Genomic DNA, 26,024 nt, shown 5'->3' with positions numbered 1-26,024 from the left:
GTCCGGCCAATCAGTGGCTGCGGCTGGGAAACACACTAATTGGCCGGACGGGAGAGCAGGACGCCGGACCCGTGCAGCGAGGACAGGTAAAGTATGCTTACAGCGGGGGAGCCGGGCGGGAGCAGAAGGGGTTAAGGGCGGCAGAATTACATACTCGCTGCGGTCGTTTAGACCGCAGCAAGTATGTAGTGTATGGGAACTGCCAGGACCTGCCGGGCTTGCAGCGAGAATCTCGATGCGAGCCCGTTCGTGTGAATATACCCTTACTGCAGATGTTTATTGTGAAAGTATGTAGCAGGTTTAGGAGCCCATCCTGGCTTATACTCTGTGATTGCTATCTGGGGACATTTAATGCCTACATGCCACTGCCATTGGTGACTGAGGGTGACTCACTTTGACAGGTTATAATAAGAGTTTTATCATGACAGCCACATAGGCCTTTGGAAGACTTCTGGCTACTATAACAACCCCATGCACCCCATGATTGCAGTCAGAGGGGATTGATAAAAGGCCAGGAGCCACAGGTATACAGCTAGTAACCCGCCACATACCTCATTCACCATTGATAGTGGCATGTAGGGGGTTAAATGTCCCCTTATAGCAGTTGGCAACCACAGAGTATAAGCCAGGGCCGGCTCCTAAGCCTGGTACTTACTTCCACAATAAACATCTGCAGTACCTTTACAACAGATGGTCCTTAAGGAGATTTTCTATGGAAAAATAATAAATGGTCTATATACAGTATATGACACCCTCCAATCCTGGTGATCTACTGTCTCTTACAGCAGCGACAGTATACAGAGCCAGAAACCTTGATTCAGTACATTGTGAAGTAGTGGCACCGATGACACATAAAGTTCATGAGAATAGAGTGCACTTATGTATGCTCTAGATTTGTTATGAATGTATAGTAATGTTTTTCGTAGGTTTCACATAGAATCATATAAATATTGCTTCCAGAAGACAATACCTGGTGGTGTCTTGTAATGTGGTAATTGATTCAGCTTTACTAGATAAGCGGTCAAAACAAGGGAAACTGTAATTCAGTGATTCCTAATGTAAAAAATGCACTTGAGAGAATGGAATCCTCTATGTGAGTATCCTTTTGGCAGTTCTGTGTTAGCAAAGACTTCAGAAATGAAGGATTTAGGGGTCCGAAGGATTTAGGGCCATGCTGTGGGGTCCCGATTACTTGTACTTGCATAGATTGCCGATAACACTGATCTGTGCTATGCAATGGCATAGCATAGATCAGTATATGCAGTCTGGGGCTATGTTCACACTGCGTATATATCCGACCGCATATACGCGGTAAACTCCGGCCGGAGATTTACGCTACTTGCGGCCGGCTACGTACGGACCGCAAACTTACGCCCATAATCTACTTACGCTTCCCGAGCGCCCTACGTAGCGATCTGACAGCGGTCTTTTACTTGGAAATCTTTGCCTAGCCCCGGACACCCCACAGAACCTTTTCGATCGGCACAAAAACCTGCAAAAATGAAGAAATCACCACTATGTACGGGACCGCATGTAACGCTACGGGCGTAAGCTACGGCATTTTCGTCCGCAAACAATGGTCTGGTTCATTTTTTACGCTGCCGCGGACGATCCGGGTGTAAGTTCGTACGTAGTGTGAACTGTGCACCCGTACTTCGTATACTTTCCATTATACGCAAACTACGTAAGTCTCCGGCCGCTTATTCACGGAACGCGCTACGGCCGGAAACTTACGTAGTGTGAATATAGCCTTATAATTGCATGTTTAACAGTAAAATGTAAGTGTTTTTTAAAAAATATGTAATTAGAAAAAAAAAGTTTTAAAAAGTATTAAAAAAAAACCTTATAACCCCACAATAAAAGTTTAAAATCGTAGCATGTGGAATTGTCCAATATGTTAAAATATAACATTATTTTTCCCCCACAATGAACGGTATAAACAAAACAAATAACACTGGGACTGCTGATTTTTTTTTAAATTTTTATATTAGAAAAAAATTACCAATATGATACTAATAAAAACTAGAGATCATGGCGCAAAAACATGTTATTTTTTTTTTCTATTTAATTGTTTTTTTAAATTTCAATTTTGTACTTTGTTATGAGGGCTACCATCTTGTCTGAGCTGTTTTAACCCAACACAGAGCCCTTTGATGCACAAAAGTCCAGGTCAAATTAATGCAATGTTCCTCCTCGCCTTCTAAGAGCCATAGCGCTTTTATTTTTCCACCTACAGGGCTGGTTGGGGTGTAATTTTTTGCGCCATGATCTCTAGATTTTATTAATATCATATTGGTGTAACAGAAAAATTTTGATTGCTCTTTTTTTTGTGATATATAATTTAATAAAATCAGCAATCCTGGTGCCTTTTTTTTTTGTTTCCGCTTACGCCGTTCACCGTGCAGGAACAATAATGTTATATTTTAATAGATCGGACAATTCCACACGCTACGATATGTAATATGTTTATTTATTTATATTTTTATTTTTATTATGGGCAAGGGGGTCTTTTAAACTTTTTTTGGGAGGGGGTTTATAAGGTTTTTTTTATACTTTTTAAAACTTTTTTTATTACACTTTTTTTTAACACTTTTATTTACTGTAAAATAGATTGCATATACTGGTCTATGCTATGCCATAGCATAGCATAGATCGGTGTTATCTGCGATCTATGTATAGAGCCTGCCTGAGAGCAGACTCTATACATGGATCGCCGAACTGACAGGACGGAGGTAAGGAACTTACGCAGCACGGCTGCGGGGGTCCCGATCACTCAGTGACAGATGCTTGATCTGTCACTGAGCACCTTAAACGCAGCGATCGCTGTAGATCACGGCATTTAAGGGGTTAATGAGAGTCGGCTGCGGGATCGCAGTTGACTCTCATTACCTGCGGTGCTGGACACAGATGAGAACGGGATCTCTATCTCTGCAGCGATCTCGCTCTCATCACAAAGCCTCTGTCAGTGTAGGAACGTGTATATACATTCCTACTGCACGGGGTATGTGCAGTAGGAACGTATATATACGGATTGCTAACACAAAGGGGTTAACAGCATTTAGTGACACGCTGGACATGCCCCATGGACATACACCACAATAGACCGAACTTGTCCCCATGAGATGTATGTAAAACATACTCTGTGACCTTTGAAGAGGTCATTTCACAGGGAGCTGCTATTGTCTTATGCTCATGCTATCTATCTACTGGTATCACATTTCGCTTTAAGGGCCTTTTACATGGGCCGATTATTGTGCAAAACATTGTTTAATCATTTAAATTTAAGCCATAATCTTCTGGTGTAAATGTGGCAATGATACAGTACAGTATGTCATTGATCTCATCTTGGGAGCTGACCTCAAAATCTTTGTTATTCATTTCATCATTTCATCTCTGCCCGAACGATTCTTAGATACAGAGCGACAGGCAGCAGACTGTCACTGTTGTGATCGTTTTCGTTCAACATGTTGAAAGACAACGATCAGCCGACATTGTGCATTACCTATTACACTAAACGATTATGACCTGGAACAGCCGGTCATCAGCCAAATATGACCAATAATCACTTGGTAAAATAGGTCCCTAACAGAGTCTATTGGATGGCTCTATAGTCACAAAGCCAGGGCTGCTCGAACATTACTAATGATGAGCACAAACATCTTTCTGATGCTGAAAGGCAGCGATCAGGCGATGAGTGAGTGTTCACTTGCTTGTCTGGTTTGGCAGATAATCTCTCTACGTAATAGGGCCATAAAGAGGTTATCTGGCAGTTGTTAAAGGATTTTTTCAGAGGATCCTGCAGTGGTCATGAAGTCAGAGGTATCCTTTAAAGAGGTCAACCTTGTGTATGTTGCTGGCCTTATATAAAACATAAAAAACAACCAATCCTTACCTCTTTCTGCTCCCCCAGTGTCCTCCTGTGGTGTCTCCGGGTCCTCTGCTGACTGCAGCCACTGCCATTTCCTAGATGAACTTGTCTCACTGACTGATTGGCTGAGCAGGCTGTCATTCTTGTCTTTTATGGCTATATAAGGGCAGCAACATATAAAAAAGTGCCATATAACCCCTTTAAGGCTTAAGACTTTGCAGCTCCCTTCTGCTAATCACCACAGACAGGACAGGAAATCTCACCTTAGTTTTAGACCTAGTGGTGAGAATAAAAACTGTTAAAATAAAAACTGTTTTTTTTCCCCGATAGATTCCAAAACAAGAAATGTAAACAGACAGCAAATACGGTACCAGACACGAAGAAATGGCAAATATCAGGACAATAAAAGTGAAGATGATAGTGATGATGATGAAGATGATGATGGTAATGACATCATTAGGCCACCAAAAAGAAAAAGAAATTTAAGAAAATCCACTAGAAGATCAAAAGTAGATGACGAAGAAACTGAGTCTGAATCTGAGGATGAGAAAAAAAATAAAAGTAAAAGGACTGTGGTAAAAAAGGACATTAACAAAAATAATGTAAAGTCTACCAAAAAAGGTACAAACAATGAAGACACTTTAAATGAGACCAAAGGGAAAAATAAACGGGGAGATCAGAAAAAGAAAAGAAAAAGCAGCAGGTAAGGGACACAAAATAAATGAAAAAAAAAAAAAAAAAAAAAGAAGATATATGATAAATTGTACATTGCAATTTTACAGTATAATAAAAAAACTGTCAAAATGGCAGAAGAATCTTGATGAATATATACCATTTACTGTCTACTTTTCTTTTTTCAGTTCATCCTCGTCATCCTCGTCATCTTCAAGTTCTGAGGAGAGTTTATCAGATAGTGAAAGAGAAAGGATTATGAAGCAAGTTGAAGAGAAGAAAAAATTAATTTCCACTATTAGAAGTAAACCTTGGAGAATGTCAAAGAAACTACGTTTACTTGAGTAAGATTTAGATTTAGTGCAGTGTGGTCTATAATTTGTAGAAGTAAAAGCCTGCACTCCGGTGATCGCCTGTGTACAAAGCCAGTCTCAAAACACTGGAATAACCAGATATCCCTCCAGGGAAGGAAAACTACACAGGAGGCACCCCCTTTGCTTGGTTTTCTTTCACTGGAGGGATATCTGGCTATTCCCATGTTTTGAGACTCATTAATGAGGTTCTGATGACTGTTTTGCATATTTGAACTTCCCAGGGGGCAATTCACCTAGGTTTTCACTGTGTTGGGCACTGTGAACAAGTGAACCCAAGTGTCTTTTGTAGCTGGTCAGCATTAAGCCTTGTTATAGGCCGGGGTCGGGCTGTGTAGCCATTAAAGAGAGCGTGTCATAGAGAAAGACCTTTAAATGAAACTTATCCATGATGGGAGAAACCTCCTAAGAGACTGCCATAGACACTTAGAGAAAGACTCTTAAATGAAACTTATCCATGAAGAGACTGCCTCTAGACACTTTACCTGGTGCCATTACTTGGTTTTAAAATAAGTTTTTAATCTTACCGTAACAAGGAAATCTGTTGAATTTTTATGCTGCCATGGTTCTGCCATAAATCTCCTGACAGACTCCATTTACCTCCACCGATCCATAGAAAAGAGGTGAATTAACAGTGCTCTGCATTAGCAATAATTGGAAGCCAATAGAGAATGGATAGATTACTGGGTGCACACATGGTGTGCTCCATTAGTTTACCTCTATTTTATGGATTAGTGAAGATCCTAGTGGTCATCTTCTCAATGATCAGCATGGTACCCCTTATCCTGTAGAGAGATAACTAAATATTCACCACATGTAGGCTTGCAAACCATGTTTCTTTATTAGACTTCTTTACCATTGGTTTTCAGTTACATATTATACTGCCATTGCTTTGCATTTTTTTAAGCCCAAGCATGGTTGTGGGAATAGTTATGTAAAAGCCTTGGTGTATCAATAATATATGAAATATATGTAATTTCTATTCATGTGACCAGGGAGGCCCAAGAATATGTTGAAAAGTATGAAGGTGCCCTTGGACGTGGAAAAGGAAGAAAACTGTATGCCTATAAAATTATGTTGACTAAGGTAATGTCACATGCAATTTAAATATACTGTCCCAGATTTATCAGTCTGTGAGAAAATGTGTCTACAAGATAGCAGCCAATCACAGCTCAGCTTTCATTTCTCAGAAGGAGCTGTGATTAGTTACTATCTGTCTTAGACAAACATCAGACAGCTATTGTATCTTATCCAATTGGTGACAACAGGTAATTGTTTGTTTGATGAAAGATTACAGAATAGTAAGTTTAACAAACTTTAAAGCATGAAATGAACATGTCCATTCTGTATTGTAACAGTCAGCCATTTATTAACATGGCACAATTGGTGAAAATAATTGTCATTGGAATCTGAGGTATGTACATAAGGCAATAAAAATCCTTCCTACAGTTTTAGGGTTAATCAGTTCTACTACAAACAATCATCTATATATGATAAATGAGCCTGAACTGCAGTTGTTGACACTGTTTGGCGAACAGAACATGGGTGAAGCCTTCTGCTCACTATTGCTTACTTTCTTAGATCCCACGTCTTGGTAGTAAGCCTTCTGAGATGTGGGTGGGGCTAAGTTGTGTTCATCTTAAGGGGGCAAAACTATGCCTGCATGGGATGTCAAATGGCTGAATAGTATCTCCTGTGGCCGCATGCAGTGATCATGACTTAGCCCCTCCCCTTCTAGCATCTCGGAAAGGAAGGGAGGGAAAGTTTCAGCGTCAGCAAGCAGTAGACTTTAGCCATCTTCGCTCGCTGGTCAACCCCTTTAGAAGATTTGTGTCTTGAAGCAAAGTTGGTAAAATCAGATGTGTACCACATACATATATGTAAAGGAGAACAAATGTGCTGTTTTCAGTAAAGTAACTATTTTCTTCCTATGGGTCTAGTCATTTCTTAGTTTCCTCTCTGAACTGTCTCCTGCTGTTGCCTTGTTGCAGTGCACACACTTTCCTACAATCGCTCTTGCTTACCGGCTAAGTTTTGACCAACTGCCAGTACTTCCTGGAGACTGCAGTTGAACTGAGCATGCCTGGCTCTCCTTAGTGAATGGGCAACCAAGAGCAACAGGTTATCGTCACAAAGCAGGCACAATAGGGATTAGTAAATCTATGGCCTAGATGTATTACCCATGATGCACTAAATTTTTCTCTCTCCTCTGATGCACCAAACTTTGGCCCTTGTCCGTTTGCCAACATTTACATAGTGCATGTGCCTCTTTTGGAAGACTTTAATAACTTTTTGTTTTCCGCAAAGGTGGCATGGTCATTACAGTTATGTAAAACCCTGATTTACTATCGTGTGTCGCACATTTTTGGTGGCAAATTTGGCACAACTCCTAACACCAAAAAGGAGGTGCAAAGAAATCACGGAGACCCACTCAAAGTCTGGATTCTCAGTCTACTGTGCATCAAATTTAATAACACTGGGACAAAATCTGGGTCTATATCTCTCAAATGGTACATTTTCTGAAATATTTCTACTTTTGAAATATCTTTAATTTCACATAATGCATCAGTATAGACCTTCTTTTCTTAGTGACTAGAGATGAGTGAACCTGGAGCATGCTCGAGTCCATCCGAACCCGAGCTTTTGGCATTTGATTAGCGGTGGCTGCTGAACTTGGATAAAGCCCTAAGGCTATGTGGAAAACATGGATATAGTCATTGGCTGTATCCATGTTTTCCAGACAACCTTAGAGCTTTATCCAAGTTCAGCAGCCACCGCTAATCAAATACCGAACGTTCGGGTTCGGATCGACTCGAACCCGAACCCGGTTCGCTCATCTCTGTTAGTGACACATCCCCTATAAGAATACAGTTCTCTCTATTAGAATGTAGTGTTTGGTATGCAATTGCAATTTTGACGATTATAATCTAATAACAAGTTATTTATTTAATAAAAGAAATGGATGAAGTTCAAAAGAGATTTTGAAAACTTTAAAACGGCCTGTATACCATGGGAAATGAAGATAAAGGAGATTGAAAGTAAGTGAAATTATACGAGTTTCCAGCAATGAATCTATATCATAAAAATGAAAGTCTGTCTGTCTGTCTGTCTGTCTGTCTGTCCCATATAGACTTCCAAACGCCTGAACCGTTTGACCCCAAATTTGGCACACAGATACATTGGGTGCCCGGGAAGGTTTTAGCGAAGGTCCCGTCCCCGCCAGATGTACAGGAGGGGAGGGGGAGGGGAAAGAGCGGCGCCCCATAGAGATGAATGGGAAAATCTCCACACTGCAAACACAGGTGATATAATTAGCTGCAGCTTTGCCCAGAGAAAATGGCAGTTGAGAGCCTTAGCAACCAATAGGATTACTGCTTTCATTTTCACAGGGAGTTGTGGTTGCTAGGGCAGCTGCCTCACAACAGATCCACAGAAATAAGTGGTAGACCCCCTACTCCAACTATACAGTACATGTATATACAGGACCCCCTACTCCATCTATACAGTACATGTATACAGGGCCCCCTACTCCATCTATACAGTACATGTATATACAGGACCCCCTACTCCAACTATACAGTACATGTATATACAGGACCCCCTACTCCATCTATACAGTACATATATATACAGGACCCCCTACTCCAACTATACAGTACATGTATATACAGGACCCCCTACTCCATCTATACAGTACATGTATACAGGGCCCCCTACTCCATCTATACAGTACATGTATATACAGGACCCCCTACTCCAACTATACAGTACATGTATATACAGGACCCCCTACTCCATCTATACAGTACATGTATATACAGGACCCCCTACTCCATCTATACAGTACATGTATATACAGGACCCCCTACTCCATCTATACAGTACATGTATATACAGGACCCCCTACTCCATCTATACAGTACATGTATATACAGGGCACTACATGTATACAGGACCCCCTACTCAATCTATACAGTACATGTATATACAGGGCACTACATGTATACAGGACCCCCTACTCCATCTATACCGCCACACTGTGACTGGATAACACTGCCACACCAGACCTGACCAATACCGGCACACTGTGACTGGATAACACCGTCATACCATACCAAATAACACCGCCATACCAGACCTGACCAATACCGCCATACTGTGACTGGATAACACTGCCATACCAGACCTGACCAATACCGACACACTGTGACTGGATAACACCTCCATACCAGACCTGACCAATACTACCATACTGTGACTGGATAACACTGCCATACCAGACCTGACCAATACCGCCATACTGTGACTGGATAACATCGCTATACCAGACCTTACCAATACCGCCATACTGTGACTGGATGAATCTGCCATACCAGACCTGACCAATACCACCATACTGTGACTGGATAACACTGCCATACCAGACCTGATCAATACCACCATACTGTGACTGAATAACACTGCCATACCACACCTTACAAATACCACCACACTGTGACTGGATAACACTGCCATACCAGACCTGACCAATACCACCATAGTGTGACTGGATAACACCGCAATACCACACCTGACCAATACCACCACACTGTGACTGGATAACACTGCCATACCAGACGTGACCAATACCACCATACTGTGACTGGATAACACTACCACAGCACCTCCACCAACTCTATACTACAGGTATACAGAACCCCAAACTATACACTACAGGTATTCAGGACCCCAAATCTATACACTACAGGTATACAGGAACTCCACCAACTATATACTACAGGTATACAGGACCCTCAAACTATACACTACAGGTATACAGGACCCCCGAACTATATACTTCAGGTATGCAAGACCTCCACCAACTCTATACTACAGGTATACAGGACCCCCTATACACACTGACACTTTATACCCGGGCAGCACCGGGTACATTTTCTAGTTGTAAATAATTGTTATTCATCATTAAATATTGTTTCATCACTTACCATAGATTGTTAGTAATTATCTTTAGACCTGATATTCAAGACATCATACATTTTGGCAAACTTTAATTTGAACACAGTGTCCAACATACCATACTTTTCACTCAATATGTGCTTTCCACTAAAGGAAAAGTCTGGCGAAAATTTTTATTAGCTACAAGCCACACAGTTTTGGGAGTCTAGTCGTGACATCACCATTTTATCCAGGAAGTGAAGCCTTAATGCAGTAGTAAGTGCAGGGAAAGAAGCACTTTATAAGCATTTTCCATAATAAGTGTATATTGGTGACTTGAATAATTTTTTAATTTTTTGCCGGATTTCTCCTTTAAGTATACTGTCATTTTGATGCAGATACATTTGCATTGGCCCTGTTGAGATGCATGGCAGCTGTATTCTGATCCATGAGGTATGGATCATGAAATGTGCAGTAAGCATGGTGTCTGTAACTAGTATAATTGAACAAAAGGGGAAAATGTAAATTAGGCTATAAATGAACTACTAAAAACAATAATGCTTTTAGTATAAAGGTGCACCAATAGCAGCCTGCATACCATTCACTATTAATCTTCATTAGTAAAATGATCATAGTAGTGTTTAAGAATAATTGACATCATACTAATTTGCTTGTTCTCTACAAATCAGTGTGGAGAGACACAGCTCACACCAAAGGATTCGATTGCTGTCCCAAGTCCCATGGTTTACCCTTTCCCTGATTCTGCTCGGCATTGCTGCATCTCCTCTCAGCTCAGCATCGCTGTGTCTTCTACTGAGCTTATACAGGGCTTGGGGATTGTCACTGGAGTCATGTGGGAGAAAGAAAGGGAGTGAAAACATACTCACCAGATCCTGGGGATCCCAGCCACATTGTGACGTCACAGCCCAGTCACTGCTCTCAGAGCAGAAAGCAGTGGTTGGGGACCTAGGAAATGAGCTAAAAATACAACAGGGACATGAATAAAGTGTACCATAAAATGTACCTATCATATGGCGACCGCGGCAGGATACGCTAACAAAAATACTGCAGGTGCACTATCTCTTCGACTAAATAAATTTCAGGAGGGAAGTGTTTTTTTTTTATATAAAAAACTGAACTCAAGAACAAGAGACACAATGAGAGGTTAGTTGGGGAAAAGATCAGAAGTAATGTAATAAAACATTACTGAAAGAGTAGTAGATGCTTGGAATAAACTTCCAGCAGCTGGGTTAGTAAATCTACAGAATTTAAATCTATACCATGTAATTATGCCTGGGATAAACATATATCTATCCTATTATTATACAAAAGTAAATAATAAAAGGGCAGACTAGTGGGACCCAGTGGTCTTTTTATGCCGGCAATCTTCTATGTTTCTATGTTCATTTCTCTCTTTAGTCTATGGCACTTCTGGGAATTATCACCCGTCAGTGATAAATAACATCAGTAATACCTTGACATGAATACAACCTGTTTGCACCAAAGGTATCATGGTAACTCCTAGTTAGGCAACTGGAGATGTGCTTATCTTTCAGTGCCATGGACCATCTGGTGTACCATAACATGTATAGGTACTACTAATGCCAATAATATCCCTATATCTTCCATCGGGTGGGCCAGGCTAGGCAACAAACTGAGAACAACTGAAGCCAGAGAGGTGAGTATGCTCTAGTTTATTATTTTATTTAAATTTTAAAATAAATCAGAATACTCTTTTAATTTCCAAAGATTGTGTAATAAATGAAGGTAAATACTAACATTTTTTTTTTTCAATTAAAGGCCACTTTGGATCGTCTGTGGCATCCTATTTCATATTTCTTAGGTGGATGTATGGAGTTAACATAGTTCTGTTAAGCATGGTGCTTGGCCTGATAATCATACCTGAGGTAATGTAATAGTTGCTACTATATCTGTGTAAATAAATGTCAGACTGTAATGTCAGGGAAAATGTGGTAGATGTCCTATGAAATTTCGAAATATTCAATAAAACAATAAAAACTCAATAAAACAATCAAAAACTCTACCTACCTTTATCATGAATAAGTGGGCCCAAGTCCCTGTTCCTAGCCAGAGTGGGCCCAACTTGCAAATCCATCCTCAGTGACCACCTATATGTGTTTTTTTTACAGTGTTCACTAAGGGGCTTTAGGCTAGGCCACTGCCTTGCGATCATGGGAGCTCTCGCACTCCCAAGACCAGAGAAGCATCCCATCCTGGCAGTTTAACCGGTCACCTGTTGCAGTGAAACCATGACCGCGGCATGTAACAAAACTGTCTCTCTTACCACATGAGTGGCCCGGCAACACGATTACTTGGTGCTGATAGGTTTCGATGACAGCTAAAGGCTTTCTGAAGCCCCCCCCCCCCCATGTAGGTGCCTCTACTGAGGCAAAGCTGTATACATTGCCTGTCTGCATAATTACATGGGTAGTGCACTGTATTGTGCCACCACTCTGGATCTAGTAATGTCCTTCTTTTGAAAATTTGAGGTCCGATTCTAGAGATTTGCCTGAAAATACAGATATGCTAATCAGCTCGTATTGCACTCTAGAGATGGCCCCAGCTCCCTGCCCCCCCCCCCCCCATACTTACCGCTCGCTGCCAACGTGTGTAATAGCGCAAGCAGCAAGAGGTGAAAGAGAAGCAAGCGAGCGCTAACAGCACTTATTTACTCCTCTCCGTCGCCCCATGTAATAGGGGCTTCAGTCATGGCCACTTCTTTTCTGCCCTTGTAGCACACAAGTTAGCACTTGAACTTGAGGTGGTCTGTAGTGGTATGTTGCAGCAAGATTTGACAAGAATGTACTAAGCATCATAGTGGTTTAAGAGACTGACATTACCTTGACAGAAGAGAATATCGTTACCTGCTGTAAATAAGTTCTCAGCATCATAATCCTTCATTTATACCCTCTTTAATGCTGCGTACCCTGAAACTGGGCTTCAGCATAGTGCATGCTGTCTCAACATCTCCTGGCATATGCGCTAAACATAACCAGCTATGTGTAATTTAGTCATAGTACATGAGTTTTGATCATCACTTTTATTATATTTAACACAGTTATTGATGGGACTGCCTGCTGGAAGCATTCCTAGAAAGACAATACCAAGAGATGAACAAGCAAGTTCAATGAATTACGCTGTACTCAGTGAGTTTGGGGTAAATAAAACATTTTACTTTATCTGACTGTTTCAGTTTAAGGATTTCCTAATTTCAGCTTCCTCATTTTCATCTTCTATATATAGATAATTTATCCAAGGATTTGGTCTGCTGCTTTAACATTGCTTTAAGGGTATAAACCCACACACCGTATATGCAGCAGATATGCAACAAATACGCAGCAGATTTGTTGGTACAGATTTGATGCTGTGTTCAGTTATTTAGATCTAATCTGCTGCGATTTTGCTGCGATTTTGCTGCGAGTTTGCTGCGAGTTTGCTGCGTATCGCAGCAGTAAATACGCTGCATATACGGTGTGTGGGTTTATACCCTAAAAGAGAATTCCAACCACAACAAAAAATCCAGTACAGGCAGGGGGTGGTGGAAACATAATAAAAAATGTATACTTTTCTGTACCCATGCCCCTGCATCACCGCTCCCGGAGCCCCTATGGCCTCCTCTAGCTCCCCCTCCTGCAATGTCATGACCCAGGCTCAGGGATGTTGAGTCAATACACCGCAGCAGTCACTGACTGGCTGAACAGGTACTTTCATCATAGGTAGAGATGTAGCTGAAAGCCGGGAGAAAATACCCCCTGCCCCACCGGATTTTTAGTTGTGGTCAGAGTTCTCCTTTAAGACGTGTCACAAGTTGATATTTAATCCATATTTAGGCTTTATTCGCATATTATATTAACATTCCATCCCAACACACAAAAGACAGAATCAAACCTTTTTTTGGGAAAAAAATTTTTAAAGACTTTTTTTCTCCATCAGATGTTTTCTGCCATTTTTTGAGCTACATCATACGTTACAAATTAGCTGGAAAGAGTCCCATTGCAGTGCTCTTCATTATAAGTTTGTAGCTTTGCCTAGGTTGGGGTCTATGTGTTGTCCAGTTCCTTTATTGAATCAGCTGCCTTTTATCACTTTCTAATGTACTTTCTAAATCATTCATTTTAGTACATTTCAGTTTTTTTCTTTTTGCATCGTTAACTTCAAGATTTATCCAGTTATCACCTATGTTTTAGCAGTTATATGAATGAAGAATAATTATTCAGGGACGTTAAATTTATAATCAAAATAACATTTAGATGGCAAATGAAATGTGGAACACGGATATAGCTGTTTATTGGATGATAATACAAAGGAGTGTCCCAACCCCAAAAATGTACAATTATTTTCAAAAGACAAACATAAAAGTTCTCTATTTTTTCACTTTGCAATTGACCTGCTAGGACGGTATTCGAAATACCTTTAAATCCATTGGAAGGGATACATCATATAGTGCTTGATGCAATTCATTCAGCTGAGTCAGGGCCATATTATACGGCCCAATATTCTATATAAGTAAGTGCCGATCTGCTACATCGGCGCTCGATTATTAACCCCTTAAGGTCAAAGCCAATTTTCGTTTTTGCGCTTTTGCTTTTTCCATTTTATGTTTAAAAGTCCATAGCACTTGCATTTTTTCACCTAGAGACTTATATGAGTGCTTATTTTTTGCGAAACCAATTGTACTTTGCAATTACAGGCATAATTTTTCCATAAAATATGTTGTGAAACCGGAAAAAAATCATTTGCACTGTCAAATTGAAAAAAAACCAAATTTGTTTTGATTTCGGGGAGTTTTGCATTTACGCCGTTCGCCCTATGGTAAAACTGACTTGTTATGCATGTTCCTCAAGTCGTTACGATTACAACGATATATAACATGTATAACTTATATTGTATCTGATGGCCTGTAAAAAATTCAAACCATTGTTAACAAATATATGTCACTTAAAATCGCTCCATTCCCAGGCTTATAGCGCTTTTCTCCTTTGGTCTATGGGGCTGTGTGAGGTGTCAGTTTTTGCGCCATGATGCGTTCTTTCTACCGGTACCTTGATTGCGCATATACGACTTTTTACGACTTTTTCTGGATTTGATGCGACCAAAAATGCGGCACTTTGGGATTTTTTTGCGCTTACGCCGTTTACCGTGCGAGATCAGGAATGTGATTAATTAATAGTTCGGGCGATTACGCGTGCGGTGATACTAAATATGTTTATTAATTTATTTATTAATTTATATTTATAAAATGGGAAAAGGGGGGTGATTTGGACTTTTATTAGGGGAGGGGATTTTTTATTAATAAAAACACTTTTTTACTTTTTTTTTTACATACACTAGAAGCCCCCCTGGGGGGCTTGTATATACATAGCACTGATCTCTCATAGAGATCAATGCTGTGTATATACACAGCAAAGATCCATTAGATCGGTCATAGATTGCTATGGCCTGCTGCAGGCCACAGCAATCTATTGCCGAGCCGGGATCAGCGTCATTCCGACGCTGAGGCCCGGAACGGGCAGAAGAACGGATCTCCCCCCCGCGATCGCATCGCGGGGGGGGAGATCCGTGCCACTAGACACCAGGGATGCACGGAGGAAAGCACTTCAATGCAGCTGTCAGGTTTGACAGCTGCATTGAAGGGCTTAATTAGCCGGCGCGGCAACGGGACCCGCGCCGGCTAATAGAGGCACTGCCCGGCTGCAGATTGCAGCCGGGATCGGTGCCGTTCAGAGCGGGGTCCCGGCGGGACCCCGCTCTGAACACCCCCTGCGGCACCATGACGTATCAGATACGTCATGGGTCGCTAAGGGGTTAAGCCTATTAAATGGCTCGATAATCATCCAGCAAGGGCTGTATGTACATATATATATATATATATATATATATATATACATACAGTGGGGGAAAAAAGTATGTAGACTTCAACCATATGTAGACCTCAACTATGGGAGACAAAATGAGAAAACAAATCCCGAAAATCACATTGTCTGATTTTGTAAGAATTTATTTGCAAATTATGGTGGAAAATAAGTATTTGGTCAGTAACAAAATTTCATCTCAATACTTTGTTATATATCCTTTGTTGGCAATGACAGAGGTCAAACGTTTTCTGTAAGTTTTCACAAGGTTGGCACACACTGTTGTTGGTATGTTGGCCCATTCCTCCATGCAGATCTCCTCTAGAGCAGTGATGTTTTGAGGCTGTCGCTTGGCAACACGGACTTTCAACTACCTCCAAAGGTTTTCTATAGGGTTGAGATCTGGAGACTGGCTAGGCCACTCCAGGACCTTGAAATGCTTCTTACGAAGCCTCTCTTTCGTTGCCCTGGCGGTGTGCTTTGGATCATTGTCATGTTGAAAGACCCAGCCACGTTTCATCTTCAATGTCCTTGCTGATGGAAGGAGGTTTGCACTCAAAATCTCACGATACATGGCCCCATTCATTCTTTCATGTACTCGGATCAGTCGTCCTGGCCCCTTTGCAGAGAAACAGCCCCAAAGCATGATGTTTCCACCCCCATGCTTTACAGTAGGTATGGTGTTTGATGAATGCAACTCAGTAATCTTTTTCCTCCAAACACGACAAGATCAATACTTTTCTAGATCATTCAAATGCTCTCTAGAAAACTTCAGACGGGCCCGGACATGTACTGGCTTAAGCAGTGGGATACGTCTGGCACTGCAGGATCTGAGTCCCTGGCGGCGTAGTGTGTTACTGATGGTAGGCTTTGTTACATTGGTCCCATTCACTAGGTCCCCCCGCGTGGTTCTGGGATTTTTGCTCACTGTTCTTGTGATTATTTTGACCCCACGGGGTGAGATTTTGCGTGGAGCCCCAGATCGAGAGAGATTATCAGTGGTCTTGTATGTCTTCCATTTTCTAATTATTGCTCCCACAGTTGATTTCTTCACTCCAAGCTGGTTGCCTATTGCAGATTCAGTCTTCCCAGCCTGGTGCAGGGCTACAATTTTGGTTCTGGTGTCCTTTGACAGCTCTATGGTCTTCACCATAGTGGAGTTTGGAGTCTGACTGTTTGAGGGTGTGCACAGGTTTCTTTTTATACTGATAACAAGTGTAAACAGGTGCCATTACTACAGGTAATGAGTGGAGGAAAGAGGAGACTCTTAAAGAAGTTACAGGTCTGTGAGAGCCAGAAATCTTGATTGTTTGTAGGTGACCAAATACTTATTTTCCACCATAATTTGCAAATAAATTCTTACAAAATCAGACAATGTGATTTTCGGGATTTGTTTTCTCATTTTGTCTCTCATAGTTGAGGTCTACCTATGATGTAAATTACAGACGCCTCTCATCTTTTTAAGTGGGAGAACTTGCACTATTGGTGACTGACTAAATACTTTTTTCCCCCACTGTATATATATATATATATATATATATATATATATAGTTATGTTAGCCATGTCTGTGCAGTCCTTGCCTTAAGTGTAAAGTAATAAACTTTATACATACCTGTCCACACTCCGGATGTTCTAGAGCTAGAGGAACACCGGGGAACATGGACAGGTATATAAAAAGTTTTTGTTTTTTTTTTACACATCCATCAGCCGTCGGCCACACATTGCTATTACAACATGTAAAAAAAACAACAATCAGACGATGATTATTTTTTGAGCTGATTTTTACTGTATTACACAGAGCAATAATCTGCCAAATCGTCCTGATTGGGCAGATTATCGCTCCGTGTAATAGGGCATTAAGGATGCAAGCACCAACATATTTCAATCTTTTTCAGGTCTTAATCATGGCTGATAGAAGCATAACAATGTCTGTCTTAGATAGTCATGCTACGTTTACACGGAGCGATAATTCGCCCGATCGTACGATTAACGATTTCGAAGTAACGATTTTTTTTTATAACGATCAGCGTTTAGATGGAACGATATATCGTACAGAAAATTCGTTTTGCGATCGCTTAAGCCTATCTAGCAATGCCTGTTTACAAGGAACGATCTGCGAATTTTTTGTGAACGATCAATGACGATTTATTAACATGTTCAAAGATCAAAATAAACGATTTTTAGCTAATCGCTTGATCGTTCGCTACGTTTACACAGAACAATTATCGCTCAATGCGATCGTTATCGCGAAAATTCGCCCGATAATCGTTCAGTGTAAACGTAGCATCAGGGTCCATTTACACAGAAAGATTATCTGACAGATTATCTGCCAAAGATTTGAAGTCAGGAATGGATTTGAAAAGAGAAAAAATCTCAGGCTTTCCTTTATGACCTGTTCTCTGTTTATAGTCTGTTTCTGGCTTTGGCTTCAAATCTTTGGCAGATAATCTGTCAGATAATCTTTCTGTGTAAATGGACCCATACACGGACAAAGTCCCTCACATTGTCAATCACTCTTAAGTGACCATTAATAATGTATATACACAAAATATTCAAAAATTCTTATCCTCATTACAAGGGACATAAAAGATACATTATTAATAATGCAGGATCGGATTTGTTCTATAATTTAACCCCTTTGGGTACAAAGTGTCTCAAACATTCATCCAATGCTTCTCTGTTTAAAAACACTTTAATGCAACCTGGATGCTGGTTCTTCTTTTTTCTATGTTTTGTGGATGTTTGAGCCATGTAACAAACTGAATATTTAACATATTGAAGAAGGCTTTATATTTTACAGGGAGTTCTAAAATATTCACCTGTATTCTATGGTTATTACAATAATCAAAGAACAATTGGACCTCTGCAGTTCAGGCTACCGCTAGCATATTTTCTATGTGGAGTTGGCATTTTTGGATATAGCTTAATAGTTGTCATAAGGAAGTAAGTATCACTTTTGCTTCTTGGATGACAATAACTAATAGAATTCTATCCGTTATGTGTATCAATATAATATTATAACACATATTAGTCAATTATAGTCTTGAAAAAATATCTATAATACTTTACCCCCCCCCCCCCCCCAAATAATGTGTTTTTTTTTCTGAATTTTTTCTGCCATTCCTGCTTATAGATACAATGGGGGAGATTTATCAAACATGGTGTAAAGTGAAACTGGCTCAGTTGCCCCTAGCAACCAATCAGATTCCACTTTTCATTCCTCACAGACTCTTTGGAAAATGAAAGGTGGAATCTGATTGGTTGCTAGGGGCAACTGAGCCAGTTTCACTTTACACCATGTTTGATAAATCTCCCCTATGTGTTGGGAAATGCTAACTTATTTATGTGTAGAAAGTATTGTTTTAAATCGTTTACTTAATAATGTATTTAATAGCATTTATCCATACCATACTCAATGCCAGATCCCATAAATAAATACAGGATGACCACACACCAGACCCCCCAAAAATCATCCCTAGCACACAAACTCACCAGCACACATACCATATTTTCCATTCCCTTTAAAGTGACTGTACCACCAGGCCCAGGCTGAAGCACTGGAGGCGGGCCGACCCACCCTTAGTGGGAAGAAACTCCAGCCCCTCCATGACGTGACTCCATTAGAATCAATGGAACCCTATCATAGAGAGGCTAGGGTTTTCTCCCACTAAGGGTGGGTCGGCCCGCCTCCAGTGCTTCAGCCTGGTCCTGATGGTACAGTCACTTTAAGATGTAACCACACTTTCAACACAAACAAAAAAATAAAAGTGAAACATTAAGACAAAAAGAGACATGTGGCTAAGGAGAGGCATACACTAACTTTTTTTGTTAAAGGGCTATTATGGAAAAAGAAGGTTTTGTAAGAAACAATCCACAGGACTGTCGAATCCTTGCCGCACCCCCTGCCCGCCCATTAGGTGGGCAGGTCATACACCACAGGAAAGGCACAAATTTTTTCACAAACCACCTGGTTTGCAAAAAAATTGTGCCTTTCCAGTGATGTACGCCCTGCCCACCTAATGGGCGGGCAAGGGGTGCGACAAGGTGGGGCTGAGTCATGGCCTCCTATTACACCTAATTTATGATGGTTTACACCTGCAAACAGGCATAAACCATGGCAGAGATCTGCACCTGCTCCGAAGCCATATTTGGGACTGTCATACGAGTATGTGATCTTGATAAATGTCCACCAAAAACTATACTTACCTTATTGCTCAACCACGTTATTAAACATACTTTTGTTAATTTACATAATTTTGTAGAATGGCCGAAAATATCAATGAAAGCACAGCAGATGGGGATGACGATAACTTTATATTCAGCTGGAAAATGTTTACTAGCTGGGATTACCTTATTGGCAACTCTGAGACGGCAGACAACAAATTTGTATCAATTACAACAAGTTTCAAGGTATATATTTTTAACATAATTTTTTTTTAGTAGGTAAAAACATTAAAGTGACACAGTCACCCCCTTTCTGTATGAAGAATTCTCTACATAGCTGTAAAGCCTAAGTCTTTTCTTTTGCTTGGTCCAGTATAAAATGCTTGTGGATTGTGCCACCTGGATGGGGGCTTCACAACCGATGCGCCACTTCACCCCACCCACATTGGCATCTTAGGCCCTGCCCTCCGTGACCTCATCACAGTCTAGGCCCCGCTCACTCGACGGCCAATGGAATGGGCCAACATAGGGGGTGGGGCCTACACACTTATGACGTCACTGAGGCGTGGGATCTATGAGACCAATGTGGGCGGAAGACTGTGAAGCCCCGCCCAGATGGCAGAATGCATGAAAAATAAAAAGCATTTTGCACTGAAACAAACACCAAGAAATCTATTATAAAGTAAGGTATGGAAACTGCAGAATTTAGGCATTACATCTGGATACAGAAGTCCTCATACGAAAGGGGGTAACAATTTTATTCTGGTTTCATCACATTTTTAGAAAACTGTCAAAATTCTGAAATAGTTGACATAATACTGTAAAAAAAAGTTCTTAACTACACATATAAAAGTAGATTTATGTTGCCCTCAGGAATCTATTGTAGATGAACAGGAGAATACAAAAGAAGAAAATATTCATCTACGAAGGTTTCTTATTATTCTTGCAAATGTAATGATTGTCGCCTGTCTTGGTGGAAGTGGATATCTCATTTATTTTGTTGTACAGAGAGGACAGAAGTTCAAAAAGTTGGATAACCCAAGCTGGTATCAGAATAATGAGGTATTAATTATTTCATGGCTTTTTTCTGGAAGTTTCTAATGTTATACTTTGGGGCCTATAGATCAGATAAAAGAGTTACAGTAAAAGAGTTTTCTGATGTCTTAAAACACGATTCACATTATGTGGTGCTGGATGACAAGGAAGTGTTGGAAGCTCCTTATGGGAGCTAAATTTAACATCTAACTATATTGTAATATTTAGATTGTGATTTTTAGGCTACATGTAAATTAGTCACATTTAACAAATTTGCCCAAGCGAGATTCCAAAAATCTGGCACAACTACTTTGAGAATGTTGGCAAAAAAAACTACAGTATGTACCAATGTTCATCACACTAGGCGACCAAAACATCTGGGCCACTGTGTTTAAAAATCAAAAGGTTGTGGCATTTACTGTAGACCTGCAGCACAGCTTTTTTTTTTAAATTAACGTCTACCAGGAAAATCAACAATACATTTGTTATAGTTTTCCACACCATGTGGATGTGATTTCTTCCACATTGCTTGCACTGTAAACACTGAATATATGCCACATGTGCCTATATCCATAGTCGCCATACTAGAACCCTCGTCCACACTTTATTATACACCTTCTTTAATTACATAAATTTTTGTATACTACCATTTACAGCAAATTCCAATATGTATTATATGTATTTGTCCAATACTGTCTCTTTATTAAATATTGTATAGCTTTTATTATGTAACTGTACATGAGTGTTCTCCTTACAGATAGAAATTGTAATGAACCTGCTCTCCATGTTTTGTCCTCCATTATTCGAAACAATAGCTGGTTTGGAAAATTACCACCCTAGAATAGCTCTGAAGTGGCAACTTGGGCGGATTTTTGCCCTCTTCCTGGGCAATCTGTATACTTTCTTGCTGGCATTGATTGATGATGTCAATAGCAAGGTATGACTGAAATTCACTAAGTGATGTTCTTATTTTAAATAGATGTAATACTAAAGAAAGTTGTATTCTTACAAACTCATTGAGATTGCTTTCTGTCATTTGAAAGATTTGTCTTTTGATTTCATTGCAATAATGAGTATAATTGTAGTCATGTATTTGTTTTATTGTATGTACTGTATTGTAAATTTAAAGACATGAGAGCAAGAAGAGTACAGTAATAAACGTTTTTGGGGTGTAGTCAGACTGGTCCATGGACCATAGAGGAGCTTGTGATCTCTGATCATGATCGGTTTGATTTTGTTCTGGATGTTAATCCCCCCCCCCCCCAGCTATTTTGAAAATGGGGGAGGGGCTTTTATAATACTCAATTTTGAATATGTTTTGTTATGTTTTAGTACCTTTAAGAAATGCAAATTATTTATATATTTTTCCAAAAGTTTATATTGACCCATTCTGTCCTATATAGCTGTGTAAGGGGTTAATTCTTTTTCACTGTAATTTGGCATAATTTGGCTTTTTTAGGGATGGGATATGATAAAAAAAAAACAATTTGTTTCATTTATGTCATGCAGTTTCAGTAAATTGATATTCAATTTTTTTTTAGTTGTAACATTTCTACGTGTGAAACGTGTGGTACTAAATCTTTTTTCTTGTTTACGATGCTGCCTTTCCTGGTCTCCAGTGGTCTAGTGTAGTGGGGGGATCCCTCCCGACCGCAACGTGATCGCAGAGGAGCAATCCCTGCATATGTTCCGAAATTGAAATAAAATTAAAAAGAAATTTTAGTTATGCTCCCACAACATCTTATAGGCAAAATAATGGGCGGCCATCTCGTTGTGTGAACATAGCCTTGGAGCGGTGTTGTTTTAAATCACCCTATTTTGACTCCCTCTCCTTACACCCCTTTTCTTGCCCAACCCTTTATTTAAAGTGGGCCAGTTGGAAGGGGTTATTGAAACTGCACCGACAACAGCAGCTGATGGGTGAACTAATGTTTCTACCCAGACCTGAATTTTTCCCCCGCAACAGCAACTGATGGTCATGATATTTATTCATTAGGTAGCTGTTATTACATTTTACTTTATTACTGAGTGAAAATCAATAGCCAGTTTTGGTGGAAAAACCCTCAACAGTGACAAAATAAAGGCAAAATGGAGGATCAAACATAGTTAATAGAAATCCCATGGGAATCCCTCCTTATTGTCTGCAATCCACATATTGCTCTCAAAATATTTATATCTTTTTAGAGCCTTTCACCTTTATTTTTAAAACATATCCTGGAAACATTTTAACTTATGTCTCTATGGTTCCCTTGGAAAGGCTTGGTGTATCTAACTTTATGAAATATTCCCTGGCCGGTGTTATATTATCACTGGGGTATTTCGCTTTTTTTCGCACCCTCTTTTGCTGATTTGCTGATGTTGTAATTGTTTATATTTTATTCCAGTTGGCTGAGGAAGGGGTTATAAAGAACCAGACTATGTGGCTGACATCCAATTTAAATAACGGATCAAGTAATGGGAGCACTTCTATTGATCCAGCTGATGTGCCCAGAGGCCCATGCTGGGAGTCGAATGTGGGGCTTGTAAGTCATTTATCATGTTTGAAACATAAAATAGGTTACAAATCTTATAATAACTTATGTGTAGGGCAAGATGTTGCTTACATTTACAGACGTAATTTTTAAAAGAGTTGGGAAATGTATTTTGCATGCAACTTTGGTCAAAATTGTTAACATTTTTTGCATAACCATGGATCATTGCCAATTTAGCTGTGTATTTGCTGTGAGGGCATAGCTTCCAGATCCCTGGGTAGGTTACCCTTTACCTGCAGGCCTGGTCAGCATGTGCATAGATTACAAACCTAACTAAAGCACCTGAGGTAGCCCTGATTTGCTCAGCGTTCCAGACTTCTGCTGGGTAACAGAGCAAACCATCCCCTGGCCCTGTCCTTTCCCATGCCAATCTGGGAAGGTCTCCACAGTCACCAGGAAATGACAGTGAGAGGCACTTCTATGGAAGGAGAGAAGGGCACTGGTGTGGGGTCAGGGGACTTTATTACAATCAAATGATTTAAAATTAAAAACAATTACATTTAAAGTGGCACTATCAGCAGGTTTGGGCCAGTGAACCTGCTGATATGCGCCTGTCGCTCTTTACTTCAGGATCCACGAACTGTCTTCTTTATTCCTCTGGTAACCCGTTGTTTACTGCTAATTACTGATATGGTAATTAGCGTGCTCGGAGCATTTGGGGCGTTCCCCATGCTCCCGGAGCACCCGCTTGTCCCGCCTAGCCTGCCTAGCCTGGGGAAAAATGATAGTGAAACCTACGCCAGCTCTGAGGTAATTTTATTTGCACAGACAGGCTCCGTGCACAGACGGGCAATGCGCCTCTACATAAATCCTCTGAGCTCCGGAGCTGCGGGGATATTTGTAAGCCCGGCGTAAAAAAACGCCAGACTTAATAAATGTCCCCCATAGTATACACTCCGGCTGGGATCCCTAGCAGCACCGCATCCAAATTCAGCAGCAGTGAAGATCATCTGGCCGGTAACGGACAAATGATCTCCTCTGACACCGGCCAGTGTCTTACTTCATGTGAACATGGCCTAACTCAGTTGCGCAAACATTGCCAACTTTTTAAATTGATTTACACAAAAAACTACCCAAATGGCAATGATAAATTCTACCCCTCTGCAACACTCCCTCTACTTGTTTTTTTTTTAAATGCTACTGTGGTTTTTAATGCAGTTTTTTGAGCCACAATCACTAGTGGATACAAACAAAAGGGAAATATAAAGGTTTATACTTTTTTAGGGTGTTCCAAGCATTTTGGGCGTTCCCCAGCTGCCTGGAGCACCCGCTCGGCCCGCCTAGTCTGCCCTCCCGGCCTGCCTACTATGCATATTCATATATTAATAGTTAGGCTGCTTGTTACTGCGCATGTGCAGGGAGCAGCCTGTAACAAGCGGCCTAACTATGCATATATGAATATGCATAGTAGACAGGCCGGGAGGGCAGGCTAGGCGGGCCGAGCGGGTGCTATGGGCAGACAGGGAATGCCCCAAATGCTCGGAACACCCTAATTAGCATATCGGGAACTATTAAATATCTGCCCAGTGCCGGACGCCACAGGAGTATGAAGACCTGCACTGAGGTCCTGCGGTTATTAGCAGCTGGCGCATATTAGCAGGTTCACTGGCCCGAACTGGCCCGAAGTGCAGCTTTATGTCCTCTAGGGGACTTTAAAATGCATTGTGGGAGTACTGATTGGAATCCATCTGCAATCAGCACCTGTTATCTACCGTATTTTCTGGCGCATAAGACGACTTTTTAACCCCGAAAAATCTTCTTAGAAGTTAGGGGTCATCTTATACGCCGGGTATGGTTGCCCCATACTGTAGGGGGACCACTATAAAAAAACAAACTGTTAACTCACCTGGGGCCCATTCCCGGCATCGGCACGCTTGCTGTACCGTTCCCGATGCAGGCAGTGTGACGTACACTGACTGCGCCGGGGATCCCTGAAGCTCTCCCGAGCAGCCGAACATCTCATCGGAGATGCTCGGCTGCTGGGAGAGCTTCAGGAGAATGACAGAGGCTGTGGAAGCACTGCCTGCGCCAGGAACGGGCCAGGAGAAGTGCGGAGGCCGCGAACAGACCCCAGGTGAGTTTTTTTAAAATTTTTTAGCTGCAGTTAACATTTTCTGTCGTATAAGGCAAACCCCTGACAATCTTCTTAAAAGTCAGGGGTCGTCTTATATGCCCAGTCGTCTTATACACTGGAAATTATGGTAATACCCTAGATAAACATGGTATCTAGGAAGCTAAGTGAATCATAATGGAGTGATCTCTGATGCTGGATGCAGTTGGCAGGTTTCAGCTTTGTGTAGTAGCCAACACCTGCTACATACTGTTTATAGAGGGCTCACCTTTTGAAGCCCATCCCTTACTTCTCCATGTGACATGTTGATATAAAAATATTTCAAACTTTGAGCAAAAAAATTCCTTGAGATAACTTTGCTGCAGGGAGGAACCCTTCTTTCTGAAATGTATTTTTACCAATGCCTTCTTATGTCAGAGTAGTATAAGTTTTTTGTTTTTTTTTACTTTTTTTACATTATGTAGAATATTTGATAAGGGAAAGCTATATGATGCAGGATCACT

At 40.7% G+C, this 26,024-nt stretch overlaps 1 protein-coding gene and 1 long non-coding RNA gene across 3 annotated transcripts in view; one reads left to right on the top strand and one right to left on the bottom strand.

Annotated features, from left to right (window-relative positions):
- Positions 1-4,243: 4,243 nt before the first annotated feature.
- On the bottom strand, positions 4,244-5,696 carry LOC138787119 (uncharacterized). The gene is made up of 3 exons (XR_011362302.1): positions 5,629-5,696; positions 4,701-4,760; positions 4,244-4,405 (listed from the first exon to the last, which is right to left on the bottom strand). It is a non-coding gene; the product is annotated as an uncharacterized lncRNA (long non-coding RNA).
- A 1,277-nt stretch (positions 5,697-6,973) lies between these two features.
- Positions 6,974-26,024, top strand: part of LOC138787118 (transmembrane channel-like protein 2-B) — a 35,722-nt gene continuing 16,671 nt past the window's right edge. The window contains exons 1-9 of one of the 2 annotated variants that reach the window (XM_069964261.1): positions 6,974-7,032; positions 7,868-7,949; positions 11,647-11,753; positions 12,926-13,024; positions 18,521-18,663; positions 19,983-20,130; positions 20,758-20,946; positions 21,677-21,856; positions 23,304-23,441. In XM_069964261.1, the coding sequence (XP_069820362.1) occupies positions 7,012-7,032; positions 7,868-7,949; positions 11,647-11,753; positions 12,926-13,024; positions 18,521-18,663; positions 19,983-20,130; positions 20,758-20,946; positions 21,677-21,856; positions 23,304-23,441 (1,107 nt within the window). In that variant the 5' untranslated portion in view covers positions 6,974-7,011. Of the gene's footprint in view, positions 7,033-7,867; positions 7,950-9,386; positions 9,754-11,646; positions 11,754-12,925; positions 13,025-18,520; positions 18,664-19,982; positions 20,131-20,757; positions 20,947-21,676; positions 21,857-23,303; positions 23,442-26,024 lie in introns of those variants that run through there. The other variant, XM_069964262.1, reaches the window with a different exon arrangement.

Source organism: Dendropsophus ebraccatus, chromosome 3, assembly GCF_027789765.1.
Source record: "Dendropsophus ebraccatus isolate aDenEbr1 chromosome 3, aDenEbr1.pat, whole genome shotgun sequence".
Classification (NCBI taxonomy): domain Eukaryota; kingdom Metazoa; phylum Chordata; class Amphibia; order Anura; family Hylidae; genus Dendropsophus; species Dendropsophus ebraccatus.
Note: the sequence above shows the minus strand (reverse complement) of the source record. Positions and strands in the feature narration are given on the sequence as shown.